The sequence below is a fragment of the Xiphophorus hellerii genome, chromosome 5 (genome assembly GCF_003331165.1).
Source record: "Xiphophorus hellerii strain 12219 chromosome 5, Xiphophorus_hellerii-4.1, whole genome shotgun sequence".
NCBI lineage: Eukaryota > Metazoa > Chordata > Actinopteri > Cyprinodontiformes > Poeciliidae > Xiphophorus > Xiphophorus hellerii.
Genome location: NC_045676.1, coordinates 21,166,089 through 21,192,538, shown reverse-complemented (window position 1 = coordinate 21,192,538; position 26,450 = coordinate 21,166,089). Strand labels below are relative to the sequence as shown.

General features: G+C 39.9%; 1 protein-coding gene across 1 annotated transcript in view; it reads left to right on the top strand.

Moving 5' to 3' along the window:
- The window catches only part of LOC116719800 (nodal modulator 1-like), a 40,985-nt gene that overhangs the window by 1,047 nt on the left and 13,488 nt on the right, over positions 1-26,450 (top strand). The window contains 30 exon segments of the mRNA XM_032562503.1: positions 374-605; positions 1,699-1,847; positions 1,938-2,093; positions 2,184-2,269; positions 3,507-3,652; positions 3,872-4,019; positions 5,127-5,309; positions 6,454-6,599; positions 6,687-6,792; positions 7,709-7,806; positions 8,713-8,896; positions 9,033-9,163; positions 10,117-10,272; positions 10,373-10,451; positions 10,538-10,720; positions 11,762-11,818; positions 11,820-11,981; positions 12,483-12,572; positions 12,647-12,692; positions 12,793-12,893; positions 19,136-19,242; positions 19,374-19,446; positions 20,646-20,798; positions 21,418-21,555; positions 22,739-22,828; positions 23,090-23,195; positions 24,427-24,577; positions 24,673-24,850; positions 25,681-25,822; positions 25,946-26,077. Coding sequence (XP_032418394.1) covers positions 374-605; positions 1,699-1,847; positions 1,938-2,093; positions 2,184-2,269; positions 3,507-3,652; positions 3,872-4,019; positions 5,127-5,309; positions 6,454-6,599; positions 6,687-6,792; positions 7,709-7,806; positions 8,713-8,896; positions 9,033-9,163; positions 10,117-10,272; positions 10,373-10,451; positions 10,538-10,720; positions 11,762-11,818; positions 11,820-11,981; positions 12,483-12,572; positions 12,647-12,692; positions 12,793-12,893; positions 19,136-19,242; positions 19,374-19,446; positions 20,646-20,798; positions 21,418-21,555; positions 22,739-22,828; positions 23,090-23,195; positions 24,427-24,577; positions 24,673-24,850; positions 25,681-25,822; positions 25,946-26,077 — 3,909 coding nt within the window.

Below are 26,450 nucleotides of genomic sequence, written 5' to 3'. Positions count from 1 at the left end.
TTCAAATATGAATTTTAATATATAAAGCAAATCTTTGGCAAGACCTGAAAACGACTCTTCACAGAAACTATCCATCCAGCCTGACTGAGGTTGAGCTGGTTGAAGAATCGGTAAAAATGTCCATCTATAGATGTGCAAAGCTGGTAGAGACATTCATTCCCTGATAGACCTCCAGTATAGATTAATGAAGGCTGGATACAAACACACACCACACTTTTCAGTTTCCTGTTGAATGAAAGAAATGGTACCAATTTTTTTTGTGACTAACCGTAATTAGTAAAACAGTTTTATTTTGTTAAATTCAATTAGTTTCTTTCCTTGCTAATTTCTATATGTTTTTTATTAACAAGGCTATGTTTTTCTTTGTTTTAAGTGTTCTTCATTGGCGATAGGGGACGGATCACCAACAACCCGCTGCTGGACCAACTTCCCAGCTACCAGTCGCTGCTGTACCGCAGGAAATCGTCAAGCATCAAAAGCAGAGGGAGCTCGAAAGGAAGGCAGAGCATCTCTGGCAGGTTGAACACGGAGAGGCGGAAGAGTCAGATGGAGCAGCGGGCCATCAAAGAATTACCCTTACCCATGGCTGAGAAACGCATACACAAGTAGGAAACTCCTGAGTATCCATCAAATGTCTTCTAACGTAATCAGAAAATCTCTCATGTTGCTTCATGTTTTTGTGGTTGCGTGCAGAAAGTAGGCGTGCGCCGCTGTGGGATTCTCACTGTGTGAATGTGTGGGTGCTTGAAATCCTTTAAAAAAATTCAAGTAAGATGTTTTCAAGGTTTGGAAAGTCCTTGATTTTTGTGTAAAGCCCTTAAAATGCTTCATATGCAAACTGTACTCTTTTTCTTTTAAATAAAGCACAATCTAACATCTGATTAAAAGCCTGAATTTGGCAAGCAATATTTACATTTGACACCGGATATTTAAAAAAATTATAAAAAGAGACACTTTTTTTTCCCTCACTGCCTGAAGTTAAATCAGACCAAACTTCTCTTGTTTTAGGCAGGCTAGAACTACCAAAATTACTTATTTCTATTTGATAAATGCAAATAAAACTTAGCTAGAACACTATTTTAGAGATTTTATTTGTAATTTTCTTGGACCAATTGAATGCATAGGGTGTGTGCAAGAGATATTACAAAATATAAAATTTTGTTACATTTCAGTTTATCTTGCCTGCTGTAGAATGAAGAATACTGTCACAATATGTTATTAATAACAAAAACAGATGACATAAATAGGAAATTGAAACTGTCTTCTGTAGCTCATTTGTATTATTTTTGAAAATATTATTTAGCCTGGTCCTGGAAAAGTTTGAAAACGTACTTTGAAAATGCTTGAAAAGGGCTTGAATTTTACTGTGGGGAAAACCGTGTGTATGATGCCCGGAAGGAGAACTACTGCAGAATTAACACAAACGTTTAAAGCAAATTTGGAGAAATTATTGAATTACTTTCTAAGGAAGGGTGAAAACCTTCTCTCTGCCAGCTGAACAGCAGTAAGCAGCAACAGGTGAGGGAGGGGCAGAGGATTCTAGTCACTCTTGACACTTTCTCAGCTTCTCATTTGCATAAACCCAATAGTAGAAACTATCTGGTTCCAAAACCAACCAACCAACCTCTGAATACCTTGATAGCAGTAATCAGTCGGTGCCTGATGGTAACATTTTGTTTTGTCTGCATCACCTGCCAGAGATCAGCGCATGGAGGAGAGGAAAAATTTAATTAGCTGCAGACAGTGGAAGGCAGGCGCTCGCAGGTACATGAAGAGGCTGACGGATGACGCTCACACATTTCTAAGCTCCATGAAGCTCTGGAGGTCGGACATCCACCAGATAGAGGGTGAGACAAACAAACGCTCATCTTTACGATCCAGACGCTGTCGCGTTTTTGGCCGTGCTCTTTTCACCGTTCTCTTTCCTTTGTCTGTAGGGATGTTTGGAACGGGGATCCTTTCCTACTTCTCCTTTCTGCGCTTCCTGGTTGCGCTCAACCTGATCATTTTTCTGGTCATGTTCTGCTTTGTCATGTTGCCCATGATCATTGACCCCCACCCCATACGAAATGTCACCTACAACGAGCATCAAGGTGCGGGGACACACGTGTTTGTTTCCATCATAAAGCTTAGACTGGAGGTGAAATGCTGAAGTGCCTGAATCTAACCGTGTTTTCCTACAGGAAATGTTTGCAGAACCTACCCAAGCATCACTCGCAAGATACTCATAAACTATCACGAACATATTCTAGATCTGCTTTCTGGTGAAGTAAGTTTCTGTACGATGCAGCTAATGTTTTATTTATACATGGTTAATCAGATAAAGTAGGGGATGTGACTTAAGGGTTTCATAGATGGGAACACACAGGGAAAATGAAATGGAGTATGTTTTTCTTTACCTAATGCTTTATTCTAATGTTAATGTATGATATTTATTTTCCTGCTTTCCCCCAGTCTATTAACCAGGCGGGCCACCAGCCTTTACTTTCCCTCCCACCAGGCTAAGCAAATTATTTTCCTTTATATAGCAGTAAATCTAAGTCTAAATTGTAAATGGCGGGATGCACTATTTTTTTTCGGTGCAAATGCGATGAGAATCTGAATGCATAGTGGAATATATCGTTCGGTAGCGATAAGAAAAACAAATGGTGGCTTAAATAACATGCAGTGGCGTTTTATGCATATTTTATCATCATCTTATTAGTATTAGTAATCAGCCACTAGATTTTAGGGTATTTTTTTTCAAGTCAGTGAACTATAAGGAGAGACACAACAGGAAGATCACTGATGTTTTGAAAATCTCTGAAAATACACGGACCTGCAGCTCTGCTCCTGTCCTAATCAGACCCAGTTTAACAATAATGTTTGATTTGACGTTCAACTCACGCTACCTGTTATTTTTGGATAATAAACAGCAGTAAACTTAAAAAGATAATTATTTTTAAAAAAAACATAAACGCATTTGTTTATACATACAGAACATACAGAAAGGATATATTTATTTAGCCCACTGCTGTATTTTCTTTGTTGTTGATGTTTTACTTCCAAAATTTCCGGTGAGCTTTTAACATTTTTTAACATAAACACAGTGGGGCAACTGATGGGCTGCCCTAACGCTCATACTGAGCTACTTTTCTGCTGCGGCTTTAAAAACAAAACAATAAAATAAGACTGAAGAGAAACACAGAAACATTTCCATGAGTGAATCGATAATAACAACAGAAAATAATAGAGAATTGTGCTAAACATTGTAAGCTTTAAAGACTATTTTGACTTAAATTTGTCTCTGTTTTAAGCATTTTATTCACCCAGAACGTAGAACCTCCAACTTCTTAAACTGTTTTATTCCTGGGGGCCAACTTTTCCGTCTGTCTGAGGTCCTTTGAATGATTGCGCTCAGTGTTGCAGCTGTTTTGATTGAATCACTTGGCTTGCTTTACCTACCTCTGAAGTTATTGTGTGTATAAAGCTATGTCCAGGACTTAATCACTGTGCTTTATCTCCAGGGCATTCTGGAACGGACTTACCTTTTATACGGCTTCTACAAAAGCGATGAAATCCGTTTTCCAATGTTCACATACAAACTTCCGCTGGCATATCTCCTCGCAACTCTGGGATACCTCCTCCTGAGTCTGCTCTGGATTGTTAAAAGGTATTTAAAAAGTCCAACTCCTCACAAATTGAGTTCATTTGCGAATACAAACATTTGGGTTAAAGACCAACATACTTCAGGCGAATTGCGGAATCTGTTCTCATTGGCGTAGCTGCGTGATGAAAACTGCGTCATTTTGTTTACAGAGAGGCATCCGCCTGCCGAACTCAACGCCCATATGAAGTGTGTTGGAGCCTTAAGTCTTTTGTTTTCTTTAAGGTCCGCTGAAGGATTCAAGCGCCATCTGATCAAAGATGAGGATCGCTTTCAAAGCTTTTGCAACAAGATCTTTGCGGGCTGGGACTTCTGCATCACCAGCGAGAGCGCAGCAAAGCAGAAGAGGAACAGTCTGCTCTACGAGCTCAAGGTCAGCTCAGGACTTTGCTTAAGAGTTTCAGTTAGTTTTAAAAGGAATTTGAATAATTTAAAGTTTGTTGTCTCTCTCTATATATATATTTAGAGAGATGAATCAAACTGATTTTGTGCCATTAACAACATCTTTGCATATTTCTGTCCTGATATATCATCACTGCTTTTGGCAGAACTGTTGAAGTTCTGCCAAAACTTCAGCAGGTTCCTGGTATGGAAATCAGCCATTTTCTATACCAGGAAACGGATTGATTTCCTGGTATAGAGCTTCCTCATGTTTCCGGATTTTAACCAAATATTTGTTTTATTTTATTTTTTTAAAGATTTTATTGGCTCTAGTGACCTTTATTTGACAGGAAAGAGTGTAATGAGAGAAGGGGGAAGACATGCGGCAAAGGTCGCCAGGCCAGAAATCGAACCTGCGAGAGCCGCGTCGAGGACTAAGGCCTCTATATGTGGGTTGTGCTTAACCCCTGCGCCACCACAGCACACCCGATTTTAACCAAATATTACTTGAGGTGTATGTACATATTTGCCCTATTTTGACTCTGGAGTAAAAAAAAAAAATCCGCAGTAAATTAAAACCGTGCCACCAACATTTGTTTTAGAAAATTAAAAAATGGCAAGAATTCATAGGTTAAAGCCTAAACCCATGACATTTTTGACAGTGATAATTGTATGTAAACTTCTGGCTTGCAAATGTGTAATCTATTGTATTTCTGTGCATATTCGCAAAAGCTATTGCCTTGACTCCTCACTGAACTCATTTGTTATTGACTGGCGAGTGCGAAAGGCATTTGAGTTAATGGATGCCATTAACTTTATGAATATTCGATCTGTACAGATTTATCAAAAACCCATTTAAGTCGTTTTTTCCCTTGTTGTTGTAAAAAGATATTTTTCTTTGGCTGTAAAAACAGATATTTCCTGTTTTCATTTGGTTCAAAACACAATTGGAAACACAGCTTTAAGAAGTACAAGTAAACAGTTTGGTTCCTCCTTAATTATTGGCCCGAAATTATCTCTGCCTTCTTGTTTTGGGTCATGTCTCTGTGGTTTTTACATTTACTGCTATGACAGCAGATCATGTTTTCTGTATCTCCAGACTGATTTGGAGGACGAGCGGATCAAACAGAAAATGGCGGATCGCACCAGAAAGGACAAATGTCGGATTTATTTCCTCCGTGTCATCCTCAACATGTTTGTCATAGGAGTGCTGGCCGTTTGCTTCTTCTGCATCTATGCTGCCACAACCTTCTCCCAGAAAGCAGAAAACAGAAACAAAAAGGTAACATATTACCGGCATGAGTTTTGCTTCAAGCATGGCGTCTATCTTTTAATGTTAGTTTTCTTAATACGATTCTTCCCATTGTGTTTTTCTCTTTCCCATTCCTCTGGAGCATCGTCACTGTTTATTATTTTGATGATTCTGACCAGAGGTCAAGTTAACAGAATATTTTCCTTATTTGACCGGTTATTTTTTTGAAACAACGGGAAAATTTGAAGCCCGTCTGTCATTTGACAGGTTATAATTCACACCCTTGACTGGTGCACATGAGCAGACATTATAGGCTTTACGCAAAGATTTCATCACAGAGGCAACTAAAATCAATTAATAAAAAGATGAAAATCACCTCATGGACTCTGAACTAAATGCGTCTTGCTGACCAGGAGCTGGCAGCGCGTTGAAGAGTTATGGACTGGATGCTTTGGAGCGCGTCTGGTTCAGAAGCTCATTTCAAACCTTTGATTGAAATGACGCCTTTAATTCAAGTCTCCATTATAAACCAGAGAAAACTAAAGAGAATGTAATGTTGTGTTAATCCATCTTTAGTCTAAACAGAGGAGCCGGCAGTTTATCTTGAGGAAATAAATAAAGGTGGAGAAGCTAATTAGACTGCAACATGCGCAGTGCGCTGCACAACTAATGCGGATGTGGCGCCGGTGTTACGAACAGTGATGGCAAAGTTACTTTGAAAAAGTAACTTTAATCGAATTGCTGATTACTCCTTGAAAAAGTAACTTAGTTAGATTACTTGATTTAGAAAGTAACCAAGTTACATGGCCCGCCAGCCACTGCTGATGCTCTCAAGCAGTTCATCCGTCAGCCAGGCGATACACACTGATGCGATCAGCAATGCTCCTTGATGATGCACCAAAAATCTCGTGCAGATATTGTTGAGGAGATATAGGTGATGGAATAACCTAAACAATTTACAGATTTTCGTAACATTTAACAAGTAAACGTTAAGCAAATTTGTTTTACACGCTTTATTTACAAAGTACAGTCATGGTTTCAAAATGTTAGATTTTTTTTTTTCTAAAACACAAACTTTCACTACTTTCCATCTATAAACATTTTGAAAAATCGATCCTGTGTAGTACAGTCATCAACGCAAATCACTTGGAATGCAACTATTTCCTTCCTGCAGGTGAATTTCATTGTGGACCTCATCCATGAGTATCTGCCCTCCATAGTCATCACCTTGGCCAACTTCATCACTCCACTCCTCTTCTCTGTCATCATCAACTTTGAAGATTACTCACCCGCCTTCGAAATCCGCTTCACTCTCATGAGGTGCGGTGTTACCCCCATGTGCTCGTCCTGCTCAGTTAGTTTGAGAGAAACGGCTACCGTTGTCTGAACTTCACCTTCTCTCCACAGGTGTGTCTTCATGCGGTTGACCAGTATTGCCGTTTTGCTCTTCTCTCTGTGGTCTCAGCTCAAACAATGTGGAACGGATCCCTGTAGCAACCAAAAACTTTGCAATGTAAGTTGTTTTTCCTCTGACTTCAAAATTAGTTGAACAGCAAAACAGCTCCACATTTTTGTCACATTTCAACCACAAACCTTAATGCATTTTATTGTGATTTTATATGACACGCCAACACAAAGTAGTGTGGAGACATTAATGTAAGTGGAAGGAAAATGATGCTTTGTTTTCATCATTTTTTTTTTTTTTTGGATTTATTTTCAGCCCCTTTTACCAAAATATATAAATAATATCAGGTACAAACGGGCTCTATAAGTAGGGATGGAATTAAATACATAATGTTCATTTATCATTGTTCCAGGATGGAGTTCGCCTTTTATAATGAAGCGCATTCATGTGTTAGATTGGCCCAGTCAAAGTCTAAAGCAATCTCGTTTAATGACGCTCTTGATCCAGTCTGACTGAGAACTTTCTTGTAAAAAGCAGCATTGTTTTCTTTTTTTTTTTTCTACCGGAGAAACTTTTAACTTAACAATGTTGACTCAAATCCATCTTGAATTTTTCAGGTTCTGTTTTGGTATCCAATTTCCTAAACCTCTGAAATATCTGGCTGCTGATATTTCAGAGGCTGGTGCCATTTTTACCACCAGCCAATCAGAAATGTCTTTTAATTGATGCAGGTGGATAAATATTTGGTGCCATGACCTAAACCTAAACTCTACAGCTAAAAATAACCTACATTTATACGTGGGAGCAGGTTTTCTGTTGGTGCAGCTGTAGCCTGTCTGGGCTCAGAATTTAGCTTCATAATAATACTAAAAATAATCTCTTCTTGTCTTGTACTCTTCCAGACCTTCCAGTTCAAACCTCTGCTAAAGTTCACTGTGAACAGCAGAATGTGTGTTTGGTCAGATTTGTTTTGTTGTTCTCTCTTTAACCATCTCCGTGGGGTTTTTTTTTTTTCAATCTGCAGTGCTGGGAGACCCGTGTGGGCCAGGAGATGTACAAGCTCACCATATTTGACTTCATCATTATACTTTCAGTCACCCTCTTTGTGGAGTTTCCCCGAAAGTAAGTTCATGTGAGAAACGACGGGTATTTTACCACGAGGCGACACGGCCCCTGGCACAGGAACACGTTTCTTATAAAACGGGTCGATGAACGCCTCAGAGAACACAACAACCACGGTGTTGTTGTGGTGTTCAGTTTGAACCGTCTTACATCAGCTTTCTGTGATTCATAGAAGATTATGGACAACTTGTTGAGGAAGAGTTGCAGGGTCAGAGGATGAGGAGACCACCAGCTCATCATGTTTCACAGAATGAAGCGTTCTTGGAAAATGTACTGGGGTTAAAACTGACCTGCATTGAACAGGAAAACCATGACTTGAGATTTCATTACACAGAGTGCCCCCTACTGGTCAGATATTTATTACGCAAATTAATCAGGAAAAACACACAAAAGTCAGGTCTCCTGCATTCCTAGGTGATTGTTGAAATGTGAGGATTGTGTGGTTTGAAATTAATTGAGAATTGTGTTGTTATTGAGTCGCAGCTGCTTTGATTCTGTGGTGGTGTTGCAGGTAATGGCGCTCTGAATTTTTAATTATTCTACTGCTGTCTGTTCAACCATAGAATGCTCACTCAGTTTTTGTCGTCTCATCAAATGGACTTTAAACATAGGAACAATATGATGGAAAGGTTTTTTTCCTAACTTTAGAAAACCATGATTTTCCAATAAGTGGAGGACCCATGCTTGTTTGAGAAATAAGAGCAACAGTCCAACACACCAAACTGACCAGCTGTGTAGCCGTAGGAGTTTACGTTTCAAAATGTGTTTATTGGTTGAACTGATACCAATTGAACATTATATTTCTGGTTGAGCTCAGTTACATGTTTATCTGTTTTTGTTTTGTTTTTTTCAGTTTCCTCCAGTTTCTCTGAGTTTTATAACAGCCACTTTTCTCTCCCTGCTCAGGATGCTTGTACATTTCTGTAAGTGTCCCTTGGCGAAGATGTGGGGCCTGCAGGAGTTTAGTATTCCTCAAAATGTGCTGGAAATTGTCTACGGTCAGACCATCTGCTGGATCGGCACTTTCTACTGTCCCATGCTTCCGGCCATCTGCACCATCAAATACTTCTGTATCTTCTACATCAAAAAGGTTGCTGCGTTTTTTTTTTTGTTGTTTGATTTTATAAACTTAAAAGTGTGAAAACTCCAAAATGATTTGCTCTTTTAATTTTTATATATACATGTAAATACAGCATGTTTATGTGTAAATACTTAATCTCTCATAGTTGTCGTTGATCAAAAACTGCCGTCCAGCCACCCGACCGTTTCGAGCGTCCAGCTCCCATTTCTTCTTCCTTGGTGTGTTGCTGATCGGCCTGATTCTCGCCTGCTTACCCATTTCTATTAGCCTTGCTCAGTAAGTATCGTGCAAAATGATATGCCTGCTTGAGACTCTCAGCTATATTACTAATCACATAGAACAGGTTTGACTAAAATGTACAGCAGCCCTCTAATCTCAGATTTCCTAGACTTGCCTTTATTAAGAAGGAAGAACAGTTGCATCTTAATGAGTCGGGGTATCACTGAAATGTTCCTTTATTTCAGTAATTCAACTCAAAAAGTCAAAAACTCATATGAGTTTAAATCATTACACACAGGGCGATTTATTTAATGCCTTTATTCACTGTAATTTTATTTAATGTGGTCTACAGCTAATGAAAGTTCGGTTTTTCAGAGGATTTACATATCAGATAAGATTAAAACAGGATGGTAAATACGGTAATCTTATGCTATGACCGTATTATGACCTTTTCAATCGTGGGGAAAACTGCTGACTGGACGGTTGTCCTCTACAAGGAGATTAAGCTCTAAAGGTTATAGCAAAACTGCAGCCATTAGCACAGGGGCCTGCAACCTGCAGCTCTGGAGCCATGACTCTTTAAAACTTAACCAACTAATGTTAATAAATATAAATTAACAAATGCATGCTTTAGTTGTTTTTTCTGTTTGGTTTTTGTCATGGAATAATTGCTTTAAACTTCTATAACAGACACTAAAAGTAGTGATTATATTCTTTAGATTTAGATTTTCGATTTTTCTATTTACAGAAATAAACCCTTTAAATGTAATGAGCTAGTCGTACTTGAGTTTTCCTTATTTTGATTAATTGAAATATTTACATGTTTTGTAATACTCTCTTTTTTGGGGGGAGATTTATTGGGGATTTTTCTTTTATTTGTATCAAGTGCACAATTGATACAGCTGCATTGTATGTGCATCTGCACTTTTTAATTTTACACTACAGTTTACCGACCATGATTCTGGTTCTGTTTCGATTTTATGTTTTCACTTTTCTCTCTCTGTATGCAGATTAAAGCCCTCGCAGACGTGCGGACCGTTTTCGAACTACAACACGTCCTGGGAGGCACTTCCAGCCGCAGTCGAAGCCCTGCCACAAAACGCCAAAAACTTCATTAACTTGCTCGGGTCAGAGACCTTTGCCGTCTCTTTCTTTGTTGTTACGTGGTGAGTCGTCGGTGTGGTGTTTTACACTTTAATAGACATTCTTCTTGTCTTTCTGGCTGAACTTAAAAATGTTGTTTTTTTTTTCTTACTCTTTTTACAGTTTGGCCATGTTTTATGTGATTGCACTTGCTGGAGCTCACAAGAAAGTCATCAATCAACTAAGGGAGAAGCTCGTTATGGTGTGCCGACTGGATAGTTTGCAAAGTGAAGGTTGGCCGGTGAAAAATCCGTGCACTGAAATCTTTCCGGGTTTTTTGTTTTACAGGAGGGCCAGGACAAACGCTTCCTGATCCAGAAGCTGTGTCAGGCCCAGAATGTCCCAGTGGTCAAATCCACACCGCGGCTCCACAGTCCCAGCAGGCGGAGCCCCAGCTACCACACCAGTTTCTCCAGCAATTACAACGATGCGGTGGTCCTGGCACATTCTCCACCACACTCCTCCACACATGTGTGAGGCACGGAGAAGATATTCCACAAGTAGACAAACATACGGGAGTTGAACCAACAAACAAAAAAAATACAATTCCTACATTGTTTCTACTTTTCTTACATTAATTTCTTTTGGTTATTTTGTTTTTCTGTATTAACACTAAAACTTGCGTGTTCCTGCGAATATGCTAGCATCCTGTCAGTTTTCAGTGTTTTTCTTATGACATATGTTTACATGTAGTCAAGAAAATGGTTTTAGGTCTGCTGTTGTGTTTTTACTTGTATCTTTTCCTTCTAAGAAGGACCTAATTTCACATTAATATACTTTACTTCTTTATAAACAGCGTCTTTACATTTTATGCACTTTAAGAGTTTGTTTTAGCGGTCTGTATTTAGCCATGTGTACATTTCTTTATTTGGTTTTATACACAACATTTTAGAAACAGCTGTGCAGTAAACTAATAAATTTGCATTGTCTGAACTTTGTAACTTTAAAATGACTCCTGGGTTATTTTAGAATTGGAGCAGAACGGCTTCTTACTGGTCAGTCAGAAACCTATAGTAGTTGCTGCGTAAAGAGAGGAAAAACCAAGTTTGTACTACAATAGAAAATAAAATATGCACACAGATTTTGACTCCACGTTGCCTTACAAATGTATTCTGACCACTTAAAACTTTCAACACTGTCCTGTTAAAACCACATAGTATCTTTTATTGGGACTTCTGTGATGCACTGATATTGCTACACATTCTCATTTAGATTTAAGGCTGAACTTTGACTAGGCCATTCTGCTTTGATCTGAACCATAATGTATTACTGGATGAATGTAATCTCCACCTTCACCTCAGTCTCAGTCAGTTCTCTTTTGCCTCTAACACTTTTTTTTCTATCTTTAGCTCCGTTTATTTTATTAATAAAAATAAGTAATAGGGTTAGCTCTTCCTATTACGTATTTTCATGAATACGTAGTTTTTTTTTAAATGATTTGTCCGAGTTATTATATATCCTCCGGCCCACCAGAGGGCGCTGCTGAGTACGCTGCTGTTCTCTGACTGACAGCGGCATCTCAGCTGGTACGGAACCGGAGGCAGCGTGCTGGGTGGCTCTGATCGGTCTGTCAAAGATGTTGAGAATTACGATCCAAGCAGATGTGGGATCTTTTTGGTTCTTGTTCTGCGTCATCTACACTCAGGTTCTGGCCGGCTCCTCAGACGACATCGTGGTGGCTTGTGGTGGATTTGTAAAATCCGACGTTGAAATCAACTACTCCCTGATCGAGGTGAGATAAGCTAGCCGCTACCTGTTAGCTGGTTTATCGTAGCAAACCAAAGGTTAGGCGGAGCTATCTGCATGAATGGCAAAATAAAATACGTAAACGACACTCTGTTCTGGTAAAAATTAAAAAAAAATGCCTGTATATATAATTATACAATGAACGTAGTTTGGGAGTAATTTAGCTACATTAAACCCGTGGTTTATCTGTTGTCTATGCTTAGGTTTTGTTTTAAATGTTTCATTTGAAATTAGTACTATAATCTTGTGCTTGTTCTCCACGTGGCACTCACTCCTAATCCTAATATCTGTCAGAGTTGATGAGGAAGACCTTAAATGCTCCTCCTAATCCTGCCTCATTCAAGCCTCCAGAGGATTTAGGCACAGGGTTATTTAAACCTGTGAAATCAACCTTGGGCTTAAAAGCACCTAACTAAATGCAATTAAAACCCTAAAATAAAGTCGTACACATATCAGATGCTGTTTCCGTGTCCTGTTTTTCCCCCAGATTAAACTGTACACTAAACAAGGCTCCTTAAAGTATCAGACTGACTGCGCTCCGATCAATGGGTACTTCATGATCCCCCTCTATGACAAGGTAACGAAGCTGCTGATTGAACATTTCTGAAACAGACGAATTACGAAGTTCACACTTACCTCTCTGAAATGTAGGGAGACTTTGTTTTGAAGATCGAGCCTCCTCTTGGCTGGAGCTTCGGTAAGAAGTCTTTTTAACTCTTAACCGCAGGTTGTCTACAGGCAGTGTGTGTGTGTGTGTGTGTGTGTGTGCGATTATTGTTCTTATTTACTGCCAACAGAGCCAACCAGCGTGGACCTGCATGTGGATGGTGTCAGTGACATCTGCACCAAAGAAGAAGACATCAATTTTGTTTTTACAGGCTTCTCGGTCTCGGGAACGGTAAGGCTTTCTGTGGTTTTAAAAACACGTTAAAGGAAATTATACTTCATGATAACTGAAAGAAACAATTGGAATGCCACCTTATGAATAATTTTACCAAACAGGTGACTATGTGGTGCTTAGAATTGCACAACCTGGCAACAACAGTTGCAATTTTCTGCTCCCCTTCATGTAAAGACATAACGAAGTCAATTAAGCAAAAATATAGAGTAACTCGCTGCTACATTTTGTTGTAGTGTAAGATCTTATTGCAGAATTTTTCCTCTTGTTTTTTTTTTTTGCTACTTCTTTCTACCGTAGTTTCACAGTAGTTTTGCTACCTTTTAGCAATCCTCATTTAGAAAATGATAATAAAAAGCTTTTCATGCCATGGCTGTTTTTGGTCCCTGGAACCAGAAATATTTCCAAATGGCCCAATTTCTCTTTCTGGTAAGCAGAAGGAAACCTTTGTCGCTTTCTTTCAGCCAGCTGAGCACCGGTGCGCAGCAACAGGTGTGGGAGGGAAAGCACTACTCTACTCTATGCTCCATACATGTTCATAAAGAGTTTATGCGAGCAACTTTCACAGTTGTTTCATAGTAGCAGCAGTTGTTTTTTTTTCTCTTTTTGGCTAATTTTAAAGGTTTTTAGCTTCCAATTCCTATGCTGGCTCTTTCAAAAAAAAATTTGGTTGTTTTTTTGAGTTTGTGAGATAACTCACAAACTCAATAGCTATTGTAAACATGCTATTGTTTACAATACCATGTCTATTTATGCATGAAAGCATATGCCCCTTTTTCAAAAAACTCTGATTTTTACATAGCTAAAGCGCATTGAACAGCATGTTTGGTGAACAAAACACTTGTGCAACAGAAACAGAAACATTTTGAGAAGTTTTGAAAAATCTATCTGGACTTCTATGTAGTTCTGCAAGTTTCTCACTTTTTTTATGACCAAGACAGCTTAAAAACAAAATGTGACAATATCTTTCTATCTGGAAGCAAAAAATCAAGAACGTCGTCTGGCAGCTGAAGGAGCAACAGCTTGTCCTGCTCTCTCCCGTCCTTACTGATAACTTCGCCTGAGCTACTTTTAAAGTGACAGTTTTTATAGTTATATTCACATTTTCAACGTCATAACTGGATTACTACAAACCTAAGGACTGGGGGATTTTCTTACTTTTATTTTTACCTTACTTTACCAACTTCATCTCCAAGTCGAACCAGGACAAAATGCCTCCGGCCGACCCCAAGGACATTAGCAGTATTATACAACGACTTCAGTCTATAGAAATGAAGATCAAACAGCTGGAGGTTAACTTTGAAATCAACGCTAACTGTGGAAATCAGACAACTCTTCCTCAAATCAACGGAGAGGCTGTACGCCTCGCATCAAGCAGCTCACCCTGGAACGCTCTGGGTGCCAAGCCGAAGCAAACGTCTCACACCGCAGATCCGATGAGGCGACTGACAGGAAGAACCCCTCACCTGGACGAATCAGCGTGGCCGGCTCTGAGCCGAAACCCACCTTCAACCTCAACACCTGCTCCACCAAAGAAAAACAAACAAGCAGCTGCAACCAAAACGGTTCCACCGACCCCGCTCCCAAGGACAGAGCGACCAGCCCGGGCCTCAAAACATTCTGACTCTGTGGGAATCCCACTGAAAAACAGATTTTCTGTACTCCAGCCTGAGCCTCTGAGTGAAACCTCGCTTTCAAACATCAACAGTGAGGCAAGTCTAACACATCCACCCCCCAAAGCTCCAAAGGACAAAGCGGCTACCAGGAAAATGAAAGGTATGCCAAAAGTGCTTATTGTTGGAGATGAGGCAGTAAATGGAATCAGTCACGTTTGCAATCCCAAGAAAACGAGAGTGATTTCTTTTCCTGGTGACACTGTATCTGATTTAACTCGTAAAGTTCTTTCGCTGACCGCTGATCAGCCAGATATTGAGTCCTTAGTTGTGCATGTTGGAGCCAACGATGTGGCAAAGCAGAAATCTGAGATTCTGAAAAAGGACTTTAATATTCTACTGAACACTATGGAAAAGTTAAAAATGAAGTTATTTCTCAGTGGTCCAATTCCATCACCTCAATGGGGAGACGAAAAACACTCCAGGCTGGACATGATAAACAAATGGCTGATTAAAAGCTGCTCTGCCAGCTCAGTGACCTTCATCGATAACCTCTGGATCTATTGGCAGCGCTTTCACCTCTTTGGAAGAAGCGGACGCAATCTTAATAAACATGGGATAAAGTTGCTCACTGCAAATCTTTTTCACTTTATCAACAAGGACAGCAACGTGATCATCGCTTCAGAAGAACAGGCTCAAGGATTTCTGACTAGGAAGGAACCGTCGGCTTATCAGGCAAAAACAGCTGATATAACATCGACTGGAGACGGAGCGACTAGTTCCCTTCCTCCTTCTCCCCTCCCTCTCTGCTCACCCACTCATTCACAGGATTCACAAGATACACATGGAGAAATGTCTTCTGGACCGGAGTTTCTTAAATTTACAGATGGAATGAATCAACAGGTTGTACTTGGGACGTCTCTCCTTAGTGCTCACGTAGCAAACCTCACTTCATTTAAGCCACCTGACTCTAACGTCCCAGAGGATCCATCACTCTGCGTTTCTGAGGTCTGAGGCCGGGGTCCAGACTTTATCTTTACGCCCTTCTTGCTCCAGAATGTGTCTGGCCCCTCGGCACTGCAGAACAGGACATTACCTGTCCGGATCACTACAAGAAAATCTACAAGAAACAGAAACATAAAATATAGGGGACCTAATTCAAACATCAGAATGTTCCCCTGCCTAAAGGAACCTCAGACTGAAGATTTCTTGGCCTCCAAGTCACTTAAACTAGCTCTTTTAAATACCAGATCTCTCTGTGCTAAGGCTCTATTAATTAATGATTTCATCACTGAGCATAATATTGATGTTATGTTTCTGACAGAAACATGGTTGAATGATAATAATGAATCGATCGTACTAATTGAATCTGCGCCTCCTAACTACAATTTCTTCAATGAGAATAGAAAACACAAAAAAGGAGGAGGCGTGGCTTCAATATTTAAGAATACCATAAATTGTAGTAAAATCTCTTTGGGTCACTTCACCTCTTTTGAGTATCTTGGAATTGAGGTTAAAGGCCACAAACGAACTTTGACTGTAACTCTATACAAAACTCCAACTTTTGTGGAAAATTTCTTTACTGACTTGAATGAACTTCTATCTCTTATATGTATTGATTATGATTGTTTAATAATTGTCGGTGATTTCAACATTCATGTTGACAACCCGCAAGACAGAGGGGCAAAAAAGCTCGCTAATATTTTAGAGACTTTTGGTCTAACACAACATGTCAAACAAGCAACACACACTCAAGGACACACACTGGACCTGGTTATCAGTAAGGGTGTGAATATTTCCAATGTCTCTGTAAATGATGTTGCATTGTCGGATCACTTCGCTGTTATCTTTGAAAGTTCTTTATCTTTTAACCCACTTGGACAAACAGCAACCATCACAAAACGTTCTCTCACTGAAAACACAGCAGAAACTTTTAATCAAATCTACTCTTCTTCCTCACCCTTAAGCTGTAATGATGTAGATAAGTTGGTAAATGATTTTCAGTCTAAAGTCTCAGATATTATTGATTCCATTGCCCCAATTAAAATGAAGGTTGTGTCTGGTAGGAAGAAATCTCCATGGAGAAATGCACAAACAGTTAGATCTGCAAGACAACTCTGCCGTAGGGCAGAACGAAAATGGCGTAAAACTCAACTCCACGTTCATTGTGACATCTATAAAGAAAGACTACGTAACTATCATTTAACACTAAAACATGCAAGAGAGGCTTTCTTTGCAGATGTCATAAACAAAAACATTAACAATGCTCGAGCTTTATTTGCAACAGTTGACAGAATCACAAACCCTCCTGTGACGTTACCGCCTGAATTCCAATGTAATGCCGCCTGCAACCAGTTTTCCAGCTTCTTTTCAGAGAAAATTCAAAAAATCAGAGGATTAATCTGTACATCCACTATAAAGTCAGTACCAGTGCTGTGCCCAAACAAAACAAATACAGGAAAAATGACCCAATTTCAACTACTTAATTATAAAACCCTACAGGAAATTATAAGTCAAATAAGCTCCAGTTCCTGCTGTCTGGATGTCTTACCCACACATTTCTTTAAGAAAGTCCTGCCTGTTATTGCTGCTGATCTGATCCAAATAGTAAACTCATCGCTCTCATCAGGCGTTTTCCCCCAGGCTCTGAAAACAGCAGTAATCAAACCACTTATAAAAAAGAACAATCTGGACAAATCACTAATGCAGAATTACAGGCCGATCTCCAACCTCCCATTCATCAGCAAAGTTATTGAAAAAGCTGTGTGTAAACAATTAACTAGCTTCCTAACTATAACCAACCTCTTTGACTCCTTCCAGTCTGGTTTTCGTGCTCACCACAGCACAGAGACCGCCCTCATAAAAGTGTTCAATGACATCCATATAAATACGGACTGTGGCAGAACCACAGTGCTGGTTCTATTGGATCTCAGTGCAGCTTTTGACACTGTTGACCATGACATATTACTGAATCGACTGGAGAGTTGGGTCGGACTCTCCGGTCCAGTGCTTAACTGGTTTGAATCCTACATAAAGAACAGGGATTTCTTTGTTTCAATTGAAAACTTTTCATCAAAGAGGTCAAAGGTCACATGTGGGGTACCGCAAGGTTCAATCCTAGGACCCCTTTTATTCAATATTTATATGCTCCCACTAGCTCAGGTTATAACAGGAAATAATATTAGCTACCATAACTATGCAGATGACACACAGCTCTACATTACGATGTCACCAGGTGACTCAGAGCCCATCCAATCACTGAACAGATGCTTAGAACAGATAAATGTGTGGATGTGCCAAAACTTTCTCCAGCTGAACAGAAACAAAACTGAAGTTATTATTTTTGGACCTAAAGAGGAACGATCTAGAGTCAATGCACAGCTTCAGTTATTACAACTGAAAACCAGTGATCAGGCCCGAAACCTGGGAGTAGTGATGGACTCTGACCTGAACCTCCAGAGCCACATAAAGACAGTCACAAAGTCGGCCTTCTATCACCTGAAGAACATTTCCAGGATTAAAGGACTAATGTCTCAGCCAGATCTAGAGAAACTCATCCATGCGTTCATCTTCAGTCGTATTGATTATTGCAACAGCGTCTTCACAGGTCTGTCCAACAAATCAATCAAACAGCTGCAGCTGATCCAGAATGCTGCTGCTCGCGTTCTCACTAAAACCAGGAAGATAGAGCACATAACACCAGTTTTAAAGTCCCTCCACTGGCTCCCTGTAGCTCAAAGAATAGACTTTAAAATACTGTTGTTAGTTTATAAATCACTGAACGGCTTAGCACCACAATACATTAAAGATATGCTTTTATTGTATCAACCTTCCAGACCTCTCAGGTCTTCCGGTTCTGGTCTGCTCTGCATCCCCAGAACCAGAACCAAACGAGGAGAAGCAGCTTTCAGCATCTATGCACCACGAATTTGGAACAAACTTCCAGAAAACTGTAAAACAGCTGAAACACTGACTTCTTTTAAATCTCAACTGAAAACCCACCTGTTTAGAATTGTATTTGAAATGTAATCAATTACAAATTTATTGATGTAACTTGACTTAATGATTGATTCTATATTGCATTGTGATTCTGTGTTTGTTATGATGTAAAGCACTTTGAAATGCCTTGCTGCTGAAATGTGCTATACAAATAAAAATTTGATTGATTGATTGATTGAACGTTTGATTCTAAGCAGAAATAGCCAAGAATCCATTCACAATTAGAAAAAATTCAGAATGAGATCACTGACTTTCAAGAGCACCATTTAACATAATTACACATATCTAAATATATGTCTTTTCCATCACAGGTTTAAGCTTGGGAAAAACGTGTGACTTCAGCAACCTAAAGTTTATCATCTGTTGAATAAAATTAATTTGAAGCCATGATGAATGTCTTCATCAAAAGTCCTAGTCAGAGAGTAAAATGTGTGTAAATAGTCTGAACTCTGACTGATTCAAGTCGCTACATTTAGGGAATGTGAACAGTAATAAATCTGTGCATCCAGGCTGTTTTCTTAGTCTAAATGAAGCTGTTTCTCCACAGACGTGATCAGCTGCTGCAGTTTCCGTCCTGCTGTTGGTTTTGTTTTGAATATTTTGTTTCCCCTGTGTAATCCGACTGCCTAGGTTCTGAGTAAGAGCCACCTCCTGGGCCCCGCTGGAGTTGAAGTCAAACTGAGCCAGGCGGGATCAGAAGAGAAAGTCAAGAGTGTTTTCACACAGCCTGGAGGAAAGTAGGTGCACAGTAGCTCTCCTTGTTTAATAAGGATTTGCACAAATGCCTCAGCAGAAATCACACTGGTGAAATTAACTGCTGGCAAAAACTTCATCTTTTTTTTTTTTCTTTCTTTTCCTGTTAACGCAGGTACACCTTCTTCAAAGTGCTGCCTGGAAGTTATGACATCACAGCCTTCCATCCCTCCTGGTCTCTGGAGAAGGTTGGTGTATTTCATGCAGGAGTTTACATTGCCGTAGTAAGAAGCATTCTGTTTGTTGCTTTTTACGAGTTTTGAGAGCATTTTTGTGTCAATGTCAAGAGTAACCACGACGACGATTTTCTTCTGACTTTATCGTTCTCTTCTGGAGGAGTTGAAATTGCAAACTTTTTGCACTTTTCCTAAATTATATCTTAAATCCCTGTTCACCACCAATACAGTCCTGGGCGCTAAAAGTAAAGCGCTGAACATCAAGCACTTTCCAAGGGGGGAAAATACGTTTCAAACTGCACTGTATGCAATTTGGTGTTGAAACTTTTCCTCATCATCTTGTTCAGGCTTGTTGACTTTTGAATGAGAATCCAACAGGTCGCCAAGATATTTCAGTTTTGAATCGTGTTTCGGTTTCCCACTGCAGGATTGTCACAGTACAACAAATATCAGGGCGAATGTAGAAAGAAAAGTTTTCACTTTTGTCTTTACACTGAACATGATTAGAAAACATCAAAATCAATGCCGAGGTAGCTGTTTTTTATTTTTGTTGGGGTTTTTTTTTTATTTCTGCTATTTTCTTGCCACTTCTAATAATACGTTAGCTTACTTGCCTCATATGACACGACCCACTCAAAATCTTACAAAAATAAAATACAATGATCATTTCAGAATAAAAATACAATGGTTTTACATGATTGTTTTTTTTTTTTACTTCAGGTTGTGCCAGAGTTTGATCTGTTCATGAAAGAAACAACAAGTAGAATCTGGCAACATCTGCATGCTGCCAAAAAAAATGGGTAATTAGATCAGAAGCAAGTTCAGCATTGGGTTGACATTCAAATATTATTAATTAGTTTTATTTTGTAACTAGGTTGCTGTGTATTGCAGACTTCTGCGCAGGTCCCTCTTGAAAATGAGATCTAGATCTCAATGGGGTTTACCTGGCTAAATAAAGGAAATAAAATTTTAAAAAAGTCACTCAACTGGGTAAATATTTTCTTCTCCAGATGTCTAAATATTACTTTAAATATCTTGATATCTTGAGATTTAAAAATTGTGTTTCACTCTTCACCTCTTGAGGACAAAAAAAAAAAATTTGTATTCACTTACTTGCTGAGCTGATCAGGTTCCATGTCAGGTCAGAACAAGGGGAATTGTTCCACCCCTACATGCAGCCTAACGCAGCAACCTTTGCTGTCTCCTCGCAGAGTAAGACCGCTGTGCACGTCTCCAGTGCCAACGCTCTGGCCGCCGAGCATCTGGTGGTTGGAGGCTACGACGTCTCTGGGGAGGTCCGCAGTGATGGAGAGCCCATGAAGGAGGTCACCTTCCTGCTGTACTCGGCCGCGGTCAGGAAAGAGGTAAGCCAACATTAGTTTGCATGTTTCTAACAAACAGACGAGTGAAGCCAGATCGGAAAGTTTGTCTTTCAAGCCAATCTAGAAGGGATCAATTTTTTTTTTTTTTTTTGTTTTGCTTCAACTTAAATCTATTCCTAGTCTTTTATTTGGAGCCTGGAAAAGGATTAAATTTGATTGAAGTAGTTTCCTAGTCTTCATAGGCAGGTATAGAAAAATGAGAACCTTGAAAAATAAATTTTTCCTGATTGTATATCTCGTCCTACTGTCTAAAAACTGCATTCATTCATCCAGTCATCGACTTTCCTGTCTTGTCGATCCATCCATGTCTGTCTTTCCAACCATCTAGAAGTTGTTGATTTAGCAATCCCACCTTCCATTTTCCCTCCATCTAGTTGTCTTTCCATTCATCTTTCCCTTTGTTCATCTGTCCATCCTTCTGTTGATCTTTCCCTCTCCTGTGTGTGGTTTTCAAGGTTCCATATTCAAAGCCTAAGCAATTTAAATCAGTCAAAAATTGACAGTAAACCTTTGTGTTTATGCTTAATTCTAACCTTTGAAATGATGGCGATCATAATGTGGCCGTTGGTGGGTTGAAATGCTAATGTTCTTTGACTTCCAGGACATCAGTGGCTGCAACATGTCGCCAGTGGAAGGAGCGGATAGTGAGGACAGCTCCCTCGTCTACATGTGCAGCACTCAGTCAAAGAACGACGGCACCTTTACTTTTCCTTCACTGGCCAGCGGCGAGTACACCGTGGTATGTTCTCCTGCTTCTCTGTTTGCTAAAACCAGGCACAGATCGATGTTAATGTGAGGCATAAAACTATAGCTAACAGTCATTCATTTACTACATGGATCAATTAAATGGAACAGTGTATACAACAGTATAAAGAAATCAGTACTACTTGTGTATTTTGCTTAAAGTGGTGCATTCGGAGGGTGTTGAAGCACCCAGTTATAAAGTTCTAACCAGTGCATGCCCTTGAATTAAAAAAAATATGCTAGGCCTATTTTGCAGAACAAACCAAGTTGGCAACAACGTCTGCAACTAATGCACTTCTTTTGTTCTTTTCTACTGAAGACCCTTTTGTTTTGCCAGCTGAATGCTTTTGCTATGAATCAAAAATGAAGAAAATATGGCCCAATAATAAAGGAGAAATTCAGCTCAGTGAGAGAAAGTCCAGGCGGAGCATTAAAAGGAGATGAGAATCGAGGAGAAGTATGTAGACCAGGCTAGGAAACATATGTATCTAAAACGTACCTTCTAATTAAGTTTTTTCAATCATTTTTGAGGTAGAAATTTTGTTAGAATGGATCAAATGAATCCGCTCAAGGCATCTTTGATTTACTCACAGACTTTCTCTGCAGATCTTGGACAGTTTTTGTCCAATTCTAAATTTCTATCCCCTTTTAGCCTAGACGTTTTATATTTTCAAGTTTGAAATCAAGACTGTTTCCCATTGGGTTCAAACCAAGTGAACAGAATGGAGTGTTTTATCACTCGCGTTAAAGCGAGTGATTAAAATTTTCTGCAGAAATACAAATTCTTTGCAGTGTAATTTTTTTCCTGTATGATTGAGAGGTAAGCCATGGATGTTCAGATGGTTGCAGTTTTCAGTATAGACCACTAGATGCCACCACATCCTACGTTCTCTATTTTTTTTTTTATAATAATGACTTTCTCTATCTTGCGTAATCACCCAACCAAATCATGCTGACGTAGCAGCTCGATTCTACGGCAAGAACCACAAATCTCATGAGAACATAGAAAAGTATATATTGATATTACCAAAGGACAACAAATAATAAAAAAAAAAACAGTTTATATTGTGAAAGTAAAAACTATTTAAATGCACCTTCAGGGGTTTCTTTTGATCAGAGTGTTGTTTCAAAGCAGAAAAATGACTTCTCTTTCATTTGTCCCCCTCCTTCCTCTGCAGGTGCCTTTCTACAGAGGAGAAAGGATCACTTTCGATGTTGCTCCTTCCAGGATGAATTTCAAGGTGGAACACAAGAGCTTGAAACTCGAGGTAAAAAGTTCAAATTCAGATTCTCCTTCTTGGTTTTGTTTTGTGATTGATTTACTAAGCGTTAAGCAGAGAATAATTCCTGCTGCTTAATTTGTGCATTCAGTATTAAGTGCAAAACAAAAAAAAAACAGAGTCATCTCATGTTATTAAACTAAAATGATCTGAAATCCCTCTCTCCTTTTGTGTTCGGCAATGTTTAGATCTTATTCATCACTGACATTTATGAATATCGTCGTTCTGTTATTGTCGCTCTCTTTTCAGCCCATCTTCCGTGTGATGGGCTTTTCTGTGACGGGCCGAGTGCTGAACAGCGCCGACGGAGAGGGCGTGTCAGACGCCACCGTCTCGCTCAACAATCAGATTAAGGGTAAGCTTTAGCATCACTGTGTTGTGTTATAAAAATGCACGATATTACATATCCTGTGGATGAGTTTGACAGATTCCAGAAGTCTGGCTGTGCTGTCAAGTGTAAAGTTTGGTGGAAGGAGGATTATGATGTGGGAGCGTTTTTCAGGAGTCGGGCTCAGCCCCTTATTTGCAGTGAAAGGAACTCTTAATGCTTCAGATGATTTCATGCTTCCAGCATTGTGGGAACATTTTGGAGATGGATCCTTCCTGTTCCAGCATGACTGTGACCCAACGTCCACATAGACATGGATGAGGAAGTTTGATGGAAAAGAACATGACTGAGTAAACCCTGTAGAATAAGAATGGGATGTGATTTATCGTATGTTTTGTAAAGGCATGCGACTCAATGCTTTTTACAATATAGTGTATCACAAAACAAGACCGACTGGTTTATAAATCCCTGCAGTGGCAAAGGTAAAAAATCCAGATGTTTTTTTTGTACCTTCTTCTGACCTAAATTACTGAAGATCAAGCATTTACCAAACCATGTCTGATGTTTGACTCTCAGTCTGTCAAGAAAGCTTCTACAATGTCCAGGCAGCGCATCACCTTAAACATGACTAACATTACTTGCTTCTAAAGATAAACCTGAACTGACACACACACTGCTGTAGTCTTCAATCATCTCAAACCCTCCTTCTGTTGTATTTATTCAGAGCAGTTTGTTGAAATGCTACATTAACACTGACATTTTTACTTTGTTTTGATAGAACGCAATGATAATTTTTCTTCAGGTACAATATTCCTGTGTTGTTTCAGTTAATCTTGTGCTTTTAACATTTGACCAATGACTGCTGGAAATTGGTATCGGCGGGTTTAGATTATCGAAGGACGGATGAATCTGATACAAACTTCAGCATTGCTAGCCACCTGCAGTGTGTGACCATATCTTTTTTTTCTTTTTTTTTTTTTTTTTTACAAACATTCAATGTGAAAAATATTTCACTCTGCAAATTAAAAGAGTCTTCTTTTGTGCCTCCCTGAAGGCATGCCGCCCTGGGTGGTGACCATACTGCCCATATCAGAAGTCGTCTCAGCACACTAACCAAAAGAAAATATCTGGATATTCTTTACTTGGGCTTTTGAAGACTTCTCGTTTCCTTTGCAGAATTAACGTCCATGGTAGCGTCTGGTATTTTACATTTCAAACACGTTCTGACGCCACACCGTCCTTCCTGTTGTCCCCGCAGTTGTCAGTAAGGAAGACGGCTCCTTCCGGCTGGAGAACATGACGGCCGGCGTCTACACCATTCGCGTCACCAAGGAGCTGATGCTCTTCGAGACGGTCACAGTGAAGATCGCCCCTAACACGCCCCAGCTTCCCGACATCATCACAGCGGGGTACGTTTGCTGTTTTCTAAATCAAACGAATACCAACAGGAAGTGGCTGGTGTCCCTGAGAAGCCTTGTAGCTTCCTGATGTTTGTTGAATGCAGGTTCAGTGTTTGTGGCCAGATCTCCGTCAGCCGCCTGCCTGAGGGCATGAAGCAGCAGGGGCGCTACAAGGTCACTCTGACCCACCGGGGCCAGGACAAGGCTCTCAGCTGGACCACCGATTCGGACCCTCAGGGGGCCTTCTGCTTTCAGGCCAAACCTGGGAACTACAGCGTCCATGTGAGTCTCGTGTAGCTTTCAGGTTTCTTCCAAGTGTCCTAAATCATCTGAGCATTGTCTCTTTAATCATTGAAATAATTGAACCTTTTTAGTTATTATAAATCTGGAAAGTGTTTCACAAACACCAAGTTTGACATGTAGAAGGTTTCCCAACTTGTATTTTTTTGGTTTTAGAACAGAGACAAACTTTTACAAGGGAAGAATGTGATTTCTCTTTTAGGGTGCATTCACTCCAGCACTGCTTTAATCAAACTCTAGCTCATTTGTCTAGAAGGTCTGGTTCGCTTGGGGAGGTGTGAATGTGCAATCGAGCTCTGATGTAGACCCAACCTAGATCTCAGTCGGGTTGAAGTGAACTCTGGCGCTGTTTGAATGCATATGTGATGCGGCGCTAGCAGGAGAAACGGCTCGTGGTCTTTTACCAAAGACAAAAGAGAAATGCAACAGTGGCTAAAATCTGACTGTACTCCATTTTTGTTTACATTTTGTGAAGAAGGAAGTTGAGCTCATGTCTTCGTCCGAGGGTTTCGTGTCATTTCCTGCATAAGTTCTTGATGCAGCACTACGACAGGTGAGGGTGGAGGAAGGATTTCCTAAAGCATTTGGATCACATAAGACAGCGCAGTATAAAAATGAACCTTACCAGCTGAAAATGTAACAAATGTTGCCACTTTGGTCCCCAATGGGACTGAACAGAGCTACTTGTGTGAAAATCTTAGGAACCAAGGAATACTGTACCATTTGTGTCATTCTGTTGTGGAAGCTCGATACAGAGGTTGCGCAGTTCTTCCCCTGGTTGCGCTCCCCTGACTTTTCCTCCATGTGTTCAGGTATCGCTCCCCGAAATGGAGGTGAAAGCAGGCCTGGCCCTCCAGCCTCAGGCCCTGGAGGTCTCGCTCATAGACCGGCCGCTCACAGACCTGCTTTTCACCCAGTTCATGGCTTCTGTCTCGGGAAAAGTTTACTGCCTCGGTAAAAGCTCTCTTGGTTGATTCTCAATACAGTTTTCTCTATTGGCCTTAAACGAATAAATGTTCACACCGGTTTGTGGAGGCTCCCATTTAAGTCACCCTTGTGTTCGCTGGTTTCTTATAGCTTCCTGCGACGATCTGTCTGTAACCCTGCAGCCGGTGAGCCGGCAGGGAGAGAGAAAGACGGTGGCTTTGGCTGGCAGTGCCGACATCCTGAGCTTCAACTTTGACAATGTTTTGCCTGGAAAATATAAAGGTCATTTAAATTTATTACTAATTATTTGCACTGAGGGGAAAAATCTAATCATTCTCTGCTGAATTTGTAAGTTTTTTGTTGTGTAACTTTAAAACCTTTAGGTTTGTTGGCTACTAAGCAACTCAAACTTTTAACTCCCCCCCCCCCCCCACAGATGTTTTGTAGGACAAAGTTGTGAAGAGTTGCTTCTCCACTCCAAAAATTATTCTCTTTTTGGCACTCCTTTATTTCCTTGGCAGCAGGTTTGAATCACTATCATGCTGGAAGACCCATCCATGCATCTTCAATGTCTCAGACAAAAGAGCAGGATTTTTTTTAGTCCTACTTCCTGTTGCCAAATAGGTTCTGTATAAATTAATTCCTGATTTACAGG